General features: G+C 36.7%; 1 protein-coding gene across 10 annotated transcripts in view; it reads right to left on the minus strand.

Moving 5' to 3' along the window:
• The window catches only part of LOC145685855 (leukocyte elastase inhibitor-like), a 164,904-nt gene that overhangs the window by 112,779 nt on the left and 35,613 nt on the right, over nt 1-16,512 (minus strand). For all 10 annotated transcript variants that reach the window (XM_081758484.1, XM_081758489.1, XM_081758493.1 and 7 more), the window contains exons 2-4: nt 13,246-13,360; nt 3,665-3,844; nt 850-1,063 (exon numbers count right to left, since the gene is read on the minus strand). In XM_081758484.1, coding sequence (XP_081614610.1) covers nt 850-1,063; nt 3,665-3,844; nt 13,246-13,360 — 509 coding nt within the window. The remainder of the gene's footprint in view (nt 1-849; nt 1,064-3,664; nt 3,845-13,245; nt 13,361-16,512) is intronic.

Here is a 16,512-nt window from a genome sequence, read left to right on the forward strand (position 1 = left end):
TTCCTTGGGTCTGAGTGATGACCGTAGTTAATATGGAATTTTAGTTTCAGATAGAAATCAATATGAGTGATAGCTTATCGGGATGAATGATTCCCGTAATCTTCTAGCTAGGAGAAACTAGGAAATTAGGAATATTAAATAAATAAATAAATAAAAATAAATAAAACCTCAGGCAAACCATTAAGGTACTTTTTGTTTGTTCATTTATTTGTTTGTATGTTTGTTAGGCCAGAGAAACCTAAATTATGGTTTTCTCTTTGGAATGAATAACAGTCTTTGGACTGAGTGATGTTCTTTGACATTTCTGGTTATTCTTAACTTCATTTTTCTGGGACGGAAGGTTGGAGTCAGGCCTTCCTCAGATTTAGGGTAAGACGGAGCTGTGAAGAAATGACTGATCAGCGAAGACCGATTAAAGACTGGTAGGAGTTTGTTGAGCTGAATGATGCGCCTCATACTTAAGGGACAGGGCTCCGAAGTTAAAGAGCCCTGAAGATTATTTTTTTTTTTTTTTTTTTTTTGCTAATTGGAGAATTCATCTTGTTTAAAATTATTCTGATTTAATTCCTGAATATAGATTTTTCTTTACAGCTTTTATTAAGGGGTATTCACCTGAGTGAGTTGGTTATTATTAATTATGTTAGTGTTCCTAATTGTTAATATCTCCTAGAGGAGCCTGAAGAGACATAAGAAGAGACCAGCGATAGGTATTAAAAGAGATAGGTGGGAGGTAACACTACATATCATTACAAATATAAATAAAATATATAAATAAATAAGAGTAAGTTTGTATATTATAAACGTCTGTGCGTGCGTGTATTGTGAAAAGTTAAACAAAACTAGATTTACCTTGAGGAATGAGATTCCGTATTTTATTCTGAGTGACTTCTTCCACCCATTTGTTTATGACAGAAGCGGCTGCATTTGCGTCGGAAACAAAATTTAAAAGTTCTGCTTTGGACAAGAAAGCCTTCTCTGCAATTGACTGGTATTCATCAAGAACTGGAAAATCCTCCTGCAGAAAAATTCTGTTTGCCACATCAAGCCTGTAGCTCGTGTTTCCCTTAATAAAATAAAATGAATTTTAGATATTTTTGGTAACTTAGTTTTCCAACAACTTAAGATATTAAGAAAAAATACCCACGTACAATTAAACTATCCTTATATTGTTCACTGTTATGGCTAACAATTTCAACAACTTCCTACTATTACCTTCTGAAGGAGCTCTTAAGAGTTGTACGGAAATTTTAGGTTTTACCTAGGAATACTCATGTCCAAAATGATTGTCGCATATCTATAACTCTTCTTGTAAGAATATAATTTTATGATTTTGCAAGGTACTTTTAATATTGATACTATGGGCATAATCGGGACATGTTTATTTGGGTAAATTTCATAGGAAAAGAATTATAAATACGAAAATTAGAATGCGTAAAACAAAATGTTGCTAAATGGAGAAGAAAGATTTTGTTTTAGTTTTATTGTTCTTATTTACTGCTCATTTGACATGAAATTTACCTTATACATGTCTTTGCCGATTATAAACATACCAACATAAGAAATACCAGGCGAATTCGTTATCAAATTATATTCCTGCAACAACAAATTTATAGACATGCGACAATTTTGGACATGAGTGTACATATGATTCAGTAAGAGAAATGGATGACTTATTTACTAAACTGATTTAGTTTTGAAGTTAACAGAAGATTGATTAGTCTCACGCAGCGGGACTTATAAGACTGTAATGTTATTAAATTGGAATCGAACCTGGACACTGCACCATGCATATACCCACTTTTGTAGCCCAGAAATTAATGAGCATATCTTAGACAAGGGGGTTATTGAGTATATGCTCTTAATGAACTAACCATTATTCTTAGATAATTGCAGGTAATGCATTCAAGTAGGTATTATCTTAACTCATTAAATAAAAACTAGATTAGTTTAATATCCAAAACTGGTGCTGTGGCCTGTTAGGCTATCATTTAGACAATGTCTTGGCATAATCAAGAAGCAAGATTCTGACGATAGAAAAGATTTTTGGTTATAGATAAACGCATTACTTGTATTAGACAAGTCATGGACCATCTCAGTCCACCTACCTTCTCTTCCTAGTTTTGGTGGCGTGATTATTCTTCCCTTTATCTTAAGCAATTGCAAGAATTTTCCTAGTTGCTTCAAGTAAGAAGCGTTAATGTTTTCTGGTCAACATATTGCTACATAGCATTAGTATTATATTCCTTATTAGAAGGAATGTTCTATTTGTACGTTACTAGATGTTACAACATTATTTCCTTAATTGTTCTAAAGATACGTGAATGACCTACAGCACCAGTTTGGAATTTGAATTTTATTTTCCATTTAAATTATGAATAATTTACAGTGTTATGATAATGATTAAATATCTTTTTCCCTTCAGCAATTAATTCTCGTCATGTTATAGTACTGTTAATACGCGTTATTTCACAGGTAACTCTTGAATGAAAGAATTTTTAAATTCTATTTTTCGTATTAGATAGCTAGAGCTGAATTTAGCTATCTGAATTTAGCTTTAGCTAGAGCTAGAGTTAATGGAGTCAATCTATAACCATCTTCACAAGTAACACTAGCTATCTATACCTTATTTCCTACTATTGAAACAGAGGTGGTAGTAGTAGTTACACATCGCGCAGTTAGATGGCAAAGGCAGCCAAAACTGTAGTGGTGGCATCTACCGCACGAACTTTAAACTACGTGATACATTTTACCGTCTACGAGAGTATATTTAGCCATCCATACTTATTTGCTATTTGTAGTACCTACAATTTGCAAATTCACAAAATCACAAGGAGTATATTTTGAGCACTTTCGCAAAATACTTCATCAGATACGAAGGAAGCATTTGAAGAAGAAGAAAAAAACAAACGAAACAAGATGAGAAGCATTCAGGTGAGCATGTTCCTCTAAGGGAAAAAGATTAAGCTTATTTGGGGAAGACAACAAATGAAGCGGGGAGGTCTGAATGAACAGAAAGTGATCAAAATATGAAAATTAATGAATAAATCATTTTAAAATAGGAAAATGTGATAAACTAAGAAGGAAGTTTAATCTCTTGATAAATTACGTCAATTAACACAAATCCATTATTGCGTATGCGCATGGATATTTTTTGTTCATATATTTTATCCATGGACGTTCATTTTTATTCATGACGTACACCATTATTATTCCGAGCAGCTGAAATTCTGCTAACCTAGATCTGCATCCTTAAATTCACCTTATTTGTCCAGCCTTCTATATTGGCGAAGCTAACTCCCAACTACAATCACCTATTATCGATTTGCTGACTACAAATTGTTTATAGTAAGTCCTTAGATCATACATGTTTAATATTGGACATGTCAAATTAATGTTACAACATATCGGAGTACTTACGGAAATATTACTGAAACTGTTACAAAGTATAAACTAAATGAACGATGCAATGGCTAACATTTGTTTTTACGTATTCAGCTACAGAGTTGAAAAGAAGGTATGGTATGTGTTATGGTATAAATCCATTATCGTGTATGCAAATTGAACTATTCACGTACTTTGTCTATAGACCTTATTCGGTTTAATTTGATATTAAATTTCTTTTTACATACATACGAACAAAAATAGTTAAGGTTTTGGTACTAACTTTTAGGTTCTTTAAAACTTGTAATACACCTTCCTGCAGCACTTTAAGATCCTCGGGAATGTGCATAACGCTTGATATTTCAGCTGCAGTCTTTCCTCTGGCTCCTGCGTGAGCTAACGCCACAGCCAAGTAAACACTTAATGGAGAAACGAATACATTACCCTCCTTACGAGATAAGACCTGAAAGGAAAACACAGAATTATAAGGAATTATTTGCTATTGTAGATCTTTGTAGTCTGCCACACAGATATTATATATATATATATATATATATATATATATATATATATATATATATATATATATATATATATATATATATATATATATATATATATATATATATATATATATATATATTAGATATATATTTTCTCTCGAAATAAACTGATAAAGTATGGTTGCAATTGTTTTCAACAAATGATCCTTATTATCACTCTGACATCTGCAAGTTTATTGCTGGGTTGCCACTGTAGACTTTGGAAGCAATATTTAGCCGAATTGTTGTTAATTTCTTAACTTGTAAAGTTAAATCAGTGTTTTGAATCTAGAAGTTAATTCAATGTGTGTGTAACATTTTATACTCAACACTAAACTCTAAACGAGTACATATGTGAGATAACTACTGACAAATTAGTTATCTTTTGTATTAAATTTTAGTGCAAATTACTACGTTGCAGGTTAAGAAAATGCTGATTTCCTTTGATTGCTTAAGCAATCAATAAAATGCTGTAACAATTTTTATTCTAGTTATTTAAATTAGTGCTAAAATAGTATCAAGTGATACTAGACCGAGTTTCAAATTAAGCAAATAGAATAAAGGCGCAAATCCTCTGGTAGTAAAGCTCTTATTTTGAGACAAATGAGCTACAGAATGGAACGAAAAATGCAATAACTCTAGTCTGAGAACTATGGGACATAGTACAGAATTTGGTTGCTAGGTAGCAGCACGCCTGAACACTCGCAAGAAGTTATTGCCGGCCGTTCGAAAATGCTACATCCTGACTTGCCGGAAGGATAACTGTTCTGAAAGGACCAAGTTATGGCCTTTTAGGAGGACTCATTTATACTCTTTCCGACATCTGTTATAGTTACAGCCAAATAAGTGCACAGTGTATAACAAAGTTTCCGAGTGTCAAAAGGATCAAAGCTGTGTTGAGTCGCAACAAAAGTGTCATTCCTGTGTTGCTGAGTTCTCTAATATATATCGTAGGTACTGGAGGCTAGAGCATAACGCAGATACGATGCAAAAATTGGATTTCATGATGCACCGTGAGAACATCTCTCCAAGAATAGCAAAGGCAGTACAACGGTCTGCCCTGACCGCAAATTGCGTAAATGCGCAAGAAGTGGATAGGGTAAAATAGAATAAGACTCAGTTCATATGCTCTTATTCAGAAGAGGAAGAGTACAAACACCATTTTGCAAGAGACAAGAAGTTTGTAGCGTCCGTGGACGAGACATGGACATGTGTCTGAATGTGATGAAAGAGGACCATCTTCTATTGTCTCCCTGATTCCAGAGGCCGTTTTGACGGGATACGTGAATATGCGGAAATTTTTTCAACAGATTTATGGTTGGTAGTGGTTACAGTTATAACGGCAAACTTACGCTACGGGAAGTGGACAAAAGGCTAAAATCAATTCAGGTGGCATTATAAATGCTTTTTTGCATCGCATAGGGAGTACGCCCTGGCCTCTTTCTGTGTATAATTCCATGATGCACCCTTCATGGATTTTTGTCGGGTTTTATTATTGAAATGAGCGTTGCACCGTCGATAGCAGCGCCCACTCGACTTTTTTTTTTTTTTTTTTTTTTTTTTGGAAAATTTTTGTCGAGAGAAATAAATCGTGCTTCAATGTAGTCTTCTTCAGTAAAAACAAAAATAAGGTGATAGCCCACAGATAGGGTTGCACATCGAGCGCAACCGTTGATTGTGTCGCAGTATTTATAAAGCCGATAAAGAGTAAATTTCATTACCATAAACCTGAAATTATATTTGTACAGCATTTGAAAAACTTAAATGTGGTTTCCACAGAGCTTTATTTAGCTTTTGTAAACAATAGTTTGCAATGTACAAGTTTGTTAAATATAAAGTTTATATATCATCTTGTTACCAAATAACAGGAGATTGGGCGATTTAACAGAGTACGAAGGACCAGAAAACATTTTCTCTATCCCAAATCTTTGACAAAGATCGACACCCAAAAGCAGGAACCCGGGTAGAACCACCCCTTAAATTTTGTCTGTCCATGTAATTATAGCTAATTATAACCAGACATTCGTCCTCTGTGAATCGGGGAATTTACGTTAATGGTCCAATAGTTTGCTACAACAAGATCAACTAACCTTTTGTACTTGTTTGAAAGGGTTTTTAGTTAAATGAATATATGAAAATTCAGATAACCCGGAAGCTTGCCTCTTATCCATCAACTGCGTGGATTTTAAACGAGATACTGAAAATCTTACACAGTTTTAAGCAAATATATCACGTTAATTCTACTTCAATTCAAAAACCACAGACTTGAAAGAAGTACAAATCTTTCAATAGAATGGATCTTTTTGCTGTTGGATCTACAGTAATAATATGTTGTATAAACTAAGATGTATACCATACGAATAAGACAAGCATACCAAGGCAAACCGAAATAACTAAGTGACTAAGGTATAGATAAACCAAGAAAGTGCTTGAAGCAAAATGTCACTTATTCAAAACTCCCCAGTGGTAGACACCAGGAATTTAATTTCGATGAGGAAACTCTTACAGATATTTAATACAGTAGAGCGTCGATTATCCGAACGTCGGTCAACCGAACGACCGCTTAACCGAACTGTGTACTCGCTCGCACCTGTTACTCTCCCACCCTACCGTCCATCATCCCCCTCACTCCCAAACCTAGTTTCCCCATAGTAGTCGCCGCACTAACAAATAAACTTTACGTTTGGGTGAATCGAGTTGCTGACAGACACATATGAGAAAACAGTACTAAATGTGGTCAGTATTTCAGTGAAGTTGTAGGTGCGAAGCTCCAGGGGTTTAGGAGATACAGCTACCAGAACATCACATGGAAGTACAGAATAGTCTTCATACAGTTGGAGGTAAAAGCTCTAAGACCTCTTGTAAAGACAAAAGGTGAATAACAAATATATGGGTGTATATATTAGGACTAGGGGGAAGTCATATAGTAAGGGTATACCGGACGGCGGCCATCTTGGAATCCGCCATTTTGAATTAAGGTTAAGTTTTTAAAATAGGAATAGGGTCACGTGATACATGATTTAAGGCGCAAATTTAATCAGAAGAACAATGGTCACGTTAATTTTGAGTTACGCACAATTGGTAAAAAGTTACAGGGAAATTAAATATTGTTGCAGCATATGTATTAGTCCTTTACCCCACCTTGTAAATTTTGTTTTAATGATGATAATTAAATAAAAAGCAGGTGGATAAATATTAGGTCTATGGTAAGAGTTGCCTTGATGGCGGCCATGTTCAAATCCGCCATTTTGAATCAGACAAAAGTTTTAAACAAAACGCATAACATTGACACCTTATTAATAGCAAATTTTACCATAAATCCAACGGCATAACCATTTTTGCTTTATCATGAACCAGCATTTGTTATCGCATAAACAAGTTGCTAATTTAAGGAAAAATGACCAAAGAGGAATCTATTCATAATTGAACTTGGGTCTTTTTTCCAGAAAAGTCCTCAATTAATACAATCAATATGTAGTTCAGAAAAGAGTGCATGACTTGCACAAATGCTCTGTTCACAGTGAGCACACATGACAAAAGCAATCGAGTTACACTTGACACATCTGTCGTTAACAATTCCGTCAAAGCAGTAGTCGTAAGGAGCGATCCGTTTAATTTTGTGCTGGTTAATGATAAAGCAAAAATGGTTATACCGTTGGAGTTATGGTAAAACTTGCTATTAATATGGTATCACTGTTATGCGTTTTGTTTAAAAATTTTGTCTGATTCAAAATGGCGGATTTGAACATGGCCGCCATCAAGGCAACTCTTACCATAGACCTTATTATCATTAAAACAAAATTTACAAGGTGGGGTAAAGGACCAATACATATGCTACAACAATATTTAATTTCCCTGTAACTTTTTACCAATTGTGCGTAACTCAAAATTAACGTGACCATTGTTCTTCTGATTAAATTTGCGCCTTAAATCATGTATCACGTGACCCTATTCCTGTTTTAAAAACTTAACCTTAATTCAAAATGGCGGATTTCAAGATGGCCGCCGTCCGGTATACCCTTACTTGACTTCCCCTAGTCCTAATATATACCCATATATTTGTTATTCACCTTTTGTCTTTACAAGAGGTCTTACAGAGCTTTTAACACCAACTGTATGAAGACTATTCTGTACTTCCATGTGATGTTCTGGTAGCTGTATCTCCTAAACCCCTGGAGCTTCGCACCTACAACTTCACTGAAATACTAACCACATTTAGTACTACTTTCTCATATGTGTCTCAGTCAGCAACTCGATTCACCCAAACGTAAGGTTTACTTGTGAGCCACCGCTGGCGGAACATTGCTTCTAATGGGGCCTTCATAAGGCGCTGCTGACCGGCCAAGCCACCAGTCGCTGTGTTTCAACAATCAGCGCACTTCTTTTTATGAATAAATTTACTGTACAGCACTTCTTTTTGGCAAATAAACATGTACAGTTCGATTATCCGAACAAACCAGTTTTCCGAACACCCATGTCCCCCAATTATTTCGGATAATCGACGCTCTACTGTAATTACAATTTTTTAGGATTGATAGTAGATTCAAACTTAACCCTGGGAGGAACACATTAATGGCTTAGAGAAAAACACGAATTAACCTCATTGGGAAACTCAGCAACATTCTAACATTTGACGCATTAAAAACTACCTTCTTTGGATTGATCCAATTTAATTTCTTACAGAATTATTTTCTGGGGCAATGACAATGACAGAAAAGCGTTTATAATGCAAAAGATACAGTTCCCTTTCCTACATCCAGCAGACCACTGTCAGCGGCTAAATATATTACCACTACCGTGCATATGCATATTTTATATATAATTTTATTCCTGTGTGATGCATCAAGTTTTGGGTTTTGGCTAACCTAAAATTTCGTATATGGATATGGTCGATGGCTCTCGTATTGAATTGATATAAGTTGGAATTTGAGATATATATATATATATATATATATATATATATATATATACGAATAAGCGAAATTTCCAATGAAGTTCCGACATATATCAATTGAATACGAGAGCCATCGACCATATCCATATACGAAATTTTAGGTTAGCCAAAACCCAAAACTTTATACATCACACAGGAATAAAATTATATACTAAACTTCCAAATTCTATTAAGCAAATTTCAAGCGCGCAACAAAAACAACTGAAAATTGTATTTGTTCCGTAATATACGATACCTTCAAAAAGGTATTTGTGTAAGTCTTAGATTAAAAATTAATTTGCATCGGGCAAGATTCAGGGTTCCCACTCTCTTTCCCACCAAAATTTCCAGGACGTTTCCAGGACAAATCGCCCATTTTCCAGGACTGATACATAGGGAAGGTATATCAGGATTGCAACTATAGGTTCAAAACTCTCAACAGTGAAATGAAAAGTCCAGAAGCTTATGCAATGAATATCAATGCAAGTACAGTATTAATATACAATAGTTAAATACACAAAGTGAAGCGTAATGTGCTTTTTTTGTGTGGTCTCCCAACTCCCCTTACAGCCACCCGATCCACCCACATCCAGCACATGTATTTTCATTTTTTCTACATGACATTTTAATTGTGCACCGAACAATTTTACAAACAACAAAAAACTATTTTTCGTATATGGTATCTTTATTGTTGATAGTGTGACAGACATAATTATGGGGAAAAAAGGAATATTACAAGTTTTTCAACTAAGTATGGAGTTGTGTGATTTTTTCAGCTATAGACAATCTCTTTTAGAGAAGCTGCTCTTCGGATAGCATTTGATTTTGTCAATAAAATAAAGACTTCTGCTCTGCTTCATGTGCAAACTGGTTTGCTTCAGTCTCCAAACTTTCACTTGTTTCCATCAATTTAGTTTTCTTTCTCTGCAGCTGCTGTAAATTGTTACTTATCTCTTTCCTCCTGCCCTGCACTCGACTTACTCTTTCAACAGTCCTAGGGATGAACACAAGCTAGTTCGAGCGAGTATTCTTTGAAACTCGACTCGACTCGAAACAGACATCTTAGAGCTAGACTCGAGAATTCGGCTCGAAAAATTTCCTCCAACTCTACTCGAATTCGGGTCGAGTTTTGAGTAGAGTCGAGCAGAGCCAAAACGAGCCATCGAGCTGAATCCTGTGTGTAGTTACAAGTACTCTCTTCAAGTATCCTACATAGACAACATAATTATCATATTATTATAATTATTATTATAATATCATATATAACATAAAAGATAGGTGGTTTGTATCTGAATACTAAAAGCTAGTTGAGTGAAGATTTAGGTTGTCGAGAAGTCTCCAGGAGGCATAAGACATCGTTCACGAGATTCTGGGTTTGAGTTCCGGAGGAGAAAATATTCGGGCTCGAGCCAAAGTTATAGGGCGCCGGACAAACATGTTAGAAACTGCTCGGCACGGGTTTAGTGTTATGAACGGCTCGAGCTGCTCGGCTCTCAGCTCATTCACTATCAAGCCGAGCTGAACAGATAAGTAAGCCGAGTCAATAACTCACCAAACCGAAGTGATGGCTCACCCCAACTGAGCAGGTTCGAACCATTGGCCCAGTGGAGCCGAGTCAAACCGAGCCAATGGACTAGTTTCAACAGAACTGGTTCGAGCCGATTGCTCACCTGAACCGACCCGGCTTGAGCTGAACGCTCAGTTGAACAGAGCTGAACAGAGCTGAGCCGGTTGAAATCACTAACCGGGTTGGTCTTCTGCTTGGACTCAAAAATTCGACCGTGCAGGTCTCAGCCTTGATGGTAACAACTACAATATATACTTATATTGGTGCTCACGACATTTGAGGCTTTCTAGTTATAATCTATTGTCTCGTTTTCGAGACGATGCGAGTTTTGTCTTGTGAGCAACACAAAGTATTCCATATTACTGCATATATTTCTCATGGCTTTTGCTTTCCAGTCTAATCAGGCCATGATTTCAAAACTAGTTAAAACGAGCTGAACGAGCGAACCATTTATCAAACTCGACCTCAAAATCAGTGACTCGGCACGGAACTCTACTCGAGAAAATTACCTTTGACTCGAAACTAGAGTAAAATTCGAGTAGAGTCTAGTTTTAGCTCGATTCGTGCCCATCCCTAAACAGTCCGTATTTTCTCCAACTGCCATATAGCATTGCCTTACATGGAAGGCATGATGCAGCATTTCTTTTGTGATGATTGGTCTTTATGGGAAATGTTATATCATACACCAATCTCAAAGCGATAAGCAGTTTATGGAGGATAGTGCTAGTGAAGACAGCATCCAAGAACAGATTGCCAGACTAATGGATGGAAGAACTCCCAGCCAACCAACCTATCGGAAGAAAGAAAGTCCACCAACCACCCACACATTCAGGATCATGACAAATTATTCAGCACAAAAAGAGGAATAGCAAACAAAAATAGCAATCAATTCAAATCTTCACTATAATTATTTAAAAATCTGACATTTAGTATTTCTGTAAATTTCAAGGACATTTCCAGGTTTTCCAGGATATCTAGGACAAGTGGGAACCCTGAAGATTATTATATACAGTAATTAATGTTTAAAAATTATTCAAGCTCTCATACTATAATTGCTGTTATGTTAGTTTTATTTTGACTGTATAATAACATGTAAAGTGTTTATTTTCTTTATTTTTTATTTTCTGATGAAGCCATGAACTGATAGTTTCCCCAGGGCGGAAAAATAAAGAATTAGGATTCACATACACATTTAACTAGGAACAGCTAGCATGTTTCTTCTGTGAATTTAATTAAACGTTTAAATAGTAAATGTTTAGATATTACAAAGTTAGAATTATTTCTGTGAATAAATGGATAAAAGTTACAAAGATTAAAATTTAATACGGAGCACTACTGCACTTCATACACAAGGGTAGGGACATGCCGAAGATACCTCGCGATCGAGGTCGAGGTTTAAGTCGTGGTCGCACCCTCGATACTGGCACAAACACATGGATTCAAATGGGTAAGCGCATGCCGAAGATGTATGCTACATCGCGACCTAGAGGTCGACCGTGAGGGTGAATTAGTGGTCGCGATGATAAACAACCGAGTTTGTTTTTACATCGATGTTCAGCGAAAGCATCGCTGTGGCTAGTGTTCTCATTGTCTCTCCCTGAAGCGCTGCACGGAATAAAATCTTCACTTGTTTCGTTTGTCCAGATTTTGCTGCACTATTATATTTGATTATGAAAGACATTAATAGAATTAATGAAGAATGTTTCAGCAATATGGAATAAGAAACACAAACATCATAATAGGCAAGTTTTAAATAGAGAATGGAAAAAAATAACTGAAATGGGAATGTCAGAAAAGTTACTTGAAAATTATACTGTACCTTGTTGTTATTATATAAGGTAGTGGTGGTCACACGGGCTGAATTCCGTAAATTGTAGAATTTTTAAACAACAACAACAACAACAACAACAACAAAGCTACTGTTAATCATATCTATGTTTATAAACTCCACGCCCCTCCCCCTCAATTCCGAGATTAATAATTTTTTTTTCTAAATTCCTTATTGATATAAGGTAAAGAAATACCTGTAAAGACAGGCACGTATCTGTAGGAAGGAAACTTCGAATAACGGAATTGTAGTGCCGAAACTTCATTTGCTGTAGTTAATACCCCCTCCAACTCGAAACCTGAAGACACCTGATTTATTTATTAAATTTCACTGAGAAACTATTTCTCGCCTGAGTGCTGAAAGAGGGCATTTCTTCACGTAAAATTGAATAAAAGATAAGTTAGATTTAGAATATTGATAGAAATAAACAATAGATGAGACTCAAATATTTTTGCGAAACAAGAGACGAGACTTTGGCATTTCTCATATCTCGTCTCGCGTCCCACCCTATTTATAAACTGTTTGGTCCTTTCAATTTCAAAATGTGGTTTCGCAGTGATTTTTATGTACTGACGGAATAATTTCACACGCGTCACAGCAATGTTTCTCCTTAAACTGAACTTAACAGCGAAGGTACGACCTCCTCGCTATGTGCGCCCTTCATCCATCGCGACCTAAACATCGGGGTAGCAACCGCGACTTAAACCTCAACCTCGATTGCGAGGTATCTTCGGCATGTCCCTACCCTAAGACACTCGAAATCGCGTTATATTCAACAGTGTGAAACAAGGTTGAACTATCAGGTCCTAACGCCATTACCACTGACCTCCTCGACCAAAGTCAAACTCCGCAAGTTTGGAACTGATTCACGAGGCCGAGTTAATACAGAATTGTATAAAATTAACTTTAAAGGCCTCTACATCACAAACTAAAATTATCTTACGGATTTAACTTTACGATATACACAGCTGAAGTGAAATGTAGTTATACTTACTTTGTACACTTCGAAGGCAAATTTCTGGTTTCCTTCCCCTATTACTTTTGCTAGGTCGCTTTTCTCCAGCACTTTAGCTGCCATATTCGAATATATTGTAGGGATGTCACTTATACTGGAAGAAAGAAAGAAATGTTTACATACTGAAACGAACTATATAGCTTCGGCAATTTAATGCCTCTACAACGTAAGATTTAGAACTATACCAGTTGTTTGATTCAGTCAGCTACAACAACATTTTAGATTAACAGCGGAAATAATGGAATGTCGCAGTTTTTTTTTTTTTTTTTTTTTTTATCAGTAATAGTTTAATGAATGGCTACACACTACAGTAATCTTATGTTGTATCTAAAAATTCGGGCTTTTCTTGGAATTCAAAAGAAAATACCTTCCCTACATCTCATGTAGAAAACATTACGTCAGTTAGGTCAACGAATAGTTTTATTCAAAGTAATATATATTGATTTTGTATTCTCATTTTAACATTGCATTGGTACTGTAAAAGTTTCCTTTTCTTTAATAGTTAAGTAGACATTTATTTATTCATTATATTTTGAGAGACATTTTAGTGTCTATAGGAATTAGCTATACCCAGTGTCGGACTGGGTTAAGTTAAAGGCCCTTGGCTCAGGTCCTTAAACGCTCCCCGTTACAAACCAGACGGGGCCTTTGCTAAATACGAAATTTTACTGGCTCAAAGAGCCATAGACCCCTACTGATATGAGCAAGAGCTCCCGAGAAGACTTCTTTCGGAAAGACTAATTTATGCTTCCACACTTACGTCGTTAGCTTTTGAAATCTAGGGGGGGAGGGGTCGGATGAATCAAAATCCTCTTTTCGACAAAAGTCATATATACAAAGTTGTCAGTTTCTTTAAATACATTTGACTAAAATCTGGAGGGGACGCGACCCACCTCGCTAAGGACGCCCGTGGCTTCCGCAACCTTTTTGGTAGAAAGATTCAAGAAAGCATTTGCGATCGCGAAAATTGGACAAAGGCCTACAGATCTTTCACCTCGTGATCCCTGCGGGCCCCTCGGGCCTTAAGCCCTTGGCAATTGCCAAGTAGCCAACGTGGCCAGTCCGGCACTGGCTATACCTAATAATTATTTCAACAGTTCAAATCCAACAGACTGTACCTTCTTCAAATATTCGATAGTCGCCAAAGTTCCCTCCCACCAACCATATACAGATAGTTTTAAAACTAATATAAACACCTGAAAAGTGCAAATCACCAGATTAATATGGCGTAGGACGACCTTTCATCTCAGAACAACTCTGATGCGACGTGGAATGGAATCAAGAGGTCGTGGATGGTAGCAAGTGAAATATTACATTATTACCTTAGTACTGCATCTCTAAGTACAGTTAGATGATGGGAAGGGGGGATTTACGCCGGGTTCACGTCTCCAAAATGAACCACACATGTTTAATTATGTTCAGATCCAGAGATCGGACGGGCCAAGGGAGATGTTTAACGTCCTCCTAATGTTCCTCGAATATCAACTTCAGCTCTGAATGGGCACATTATCCTCCTGGAACAGAAGTGCCCGAAAACATCTATAAATGGTCCCCTGAAATAGCGACATAATCACAGGTAACTACGAGTCAGCACGGAACAGACTGAAAACTGATATTACGGCCCTCGGCATTTCAGAGACGCGTCAAAGTTTGACGGCTGGGCGGAGACACTGTCAATCATACACTTCTTTGGGCTTCCGTCACACAAACACTTCGTGGTTTGATATCAAGTGAACTTTCTACCATATCACATGACTTACACCATCAGCGGTCCATGATGAATATATGCGGCATCATTGATGTAGTGCATTATTCCTTTCCGCCCGTGCAATCTGATCATATATGTTCATGTCACTCGCGGCTGAATGATTTTAGGCACGCTGAGATGTACTGCTTCAGTTTCTCTACCTCCATCGCAGTCGCACGACTGTTCTAAGTCGTGCTATAAGACTATGTTAGCGTGACACACCGAACACTTGTGACCAATGTTTCTTCCAGACATGTTTTGTTTTGGGGGGGCACTGTCCCCCCTGAGATCTAAGACTGCCCTCCTGAGACACCAAAATAATAAGTCTATAATAATAAATAGAATATTACCAGCAGTGTTCCCCCAGAATATTAAGAGTGCCCCCCGGAACATGTTTCTGAAAGAACGACTGCTTGTTGAATCGTCACGCTTGTACAATCCGCGGCAAAAAACCTGCAACATGAGGATGTAAGTTTATTGTGAAACTACGCCTAACAGCACAGGGAATGAACATAACGTCTAAGTGGAACGAATCACGCCAGGATAAACCTCGGCCTCCTCCCGTGCACACTTATTTTGGAGCAAAAGACTTCGTCATTTCAAAATAAACTTATATGCTCATGTTGCAGGTTTTTTGCCGCGGATTGTACCACTAAGCGCAACCATATACCTTCTTTGAAAATTATCTTAAACTATCACTGTCTGCTCAGTTTAGTGCAGATTACCGTTTTACTGTGCTGCTCACGAAGTATAGGTTATACCGTAATACATCACAACCAACAACCGCGGTCGCAGCTTAACCGTTGTCAACACAAACTCTGTAGATTAAGGATAATTCGCGCAACAACGAGATCACTTTTCTTTCATTTTGCCTGCTTTAAACAATTCCTGAAGACATTCTAGACCTATTATCCTAGCGTATCTCCAAATAATCCCATTGATAATGTGTGTGCAAAACTAGTGTGCCCTTAAAATGATTACATTATTTCTTATTATCTGCTATCGTATTATATTCAATTATTTCATAATGAAATTCACTTGTGCCTTAGAAATTGTTTGTTACAATAGGAGTAGTCGTGCAGATTGAGAACGGGTCGTACAATTAAAACAATTTCTCTTATACTTTTATGGCTTTAAAGGCATTCTGCACTTAACCGGTACGCATGCGCAACTGCGCACAGATTGACAATGTGCATGCTGTGATGTGCTATGAAAATTATTATGGGTTATGTTTAGCAGAAGGGGTCCAGAAGCGCCTAAAAATTTCAAAATGTACAGGAGAACTAGATAATACAAGTACTTAGACCTAACACAACGTAACCAAATCTAACTTAACCTAACCTAAACAAACCTAAGCTAACCTAATATTAGTAGAAACAAGCGAAATTTTTTAAATTAGGCTGGACCCAGTGGCGGATCCAGGACGGACTTCTGGGGGGATGGTGGGTTATAACACTGCTACTTAGAGCTACTTTTAAGAGCTTTAAACTCTGGGATGG

This window comes from Thermobia domestica, chromosome 5, assembly GCF_964235325.1.
Source record: "Thermobia domestica chromosome 5, izTheDome1.hap1.1, whole genome shotgun sequence".
Taxonomy (NCBI): domain Eukaryota; kingdom Metazoa; phylum Arthropoda; class Insecta; order Zygentoma; family Lepismatidae; genus Thermobia; species Thermobia domestica.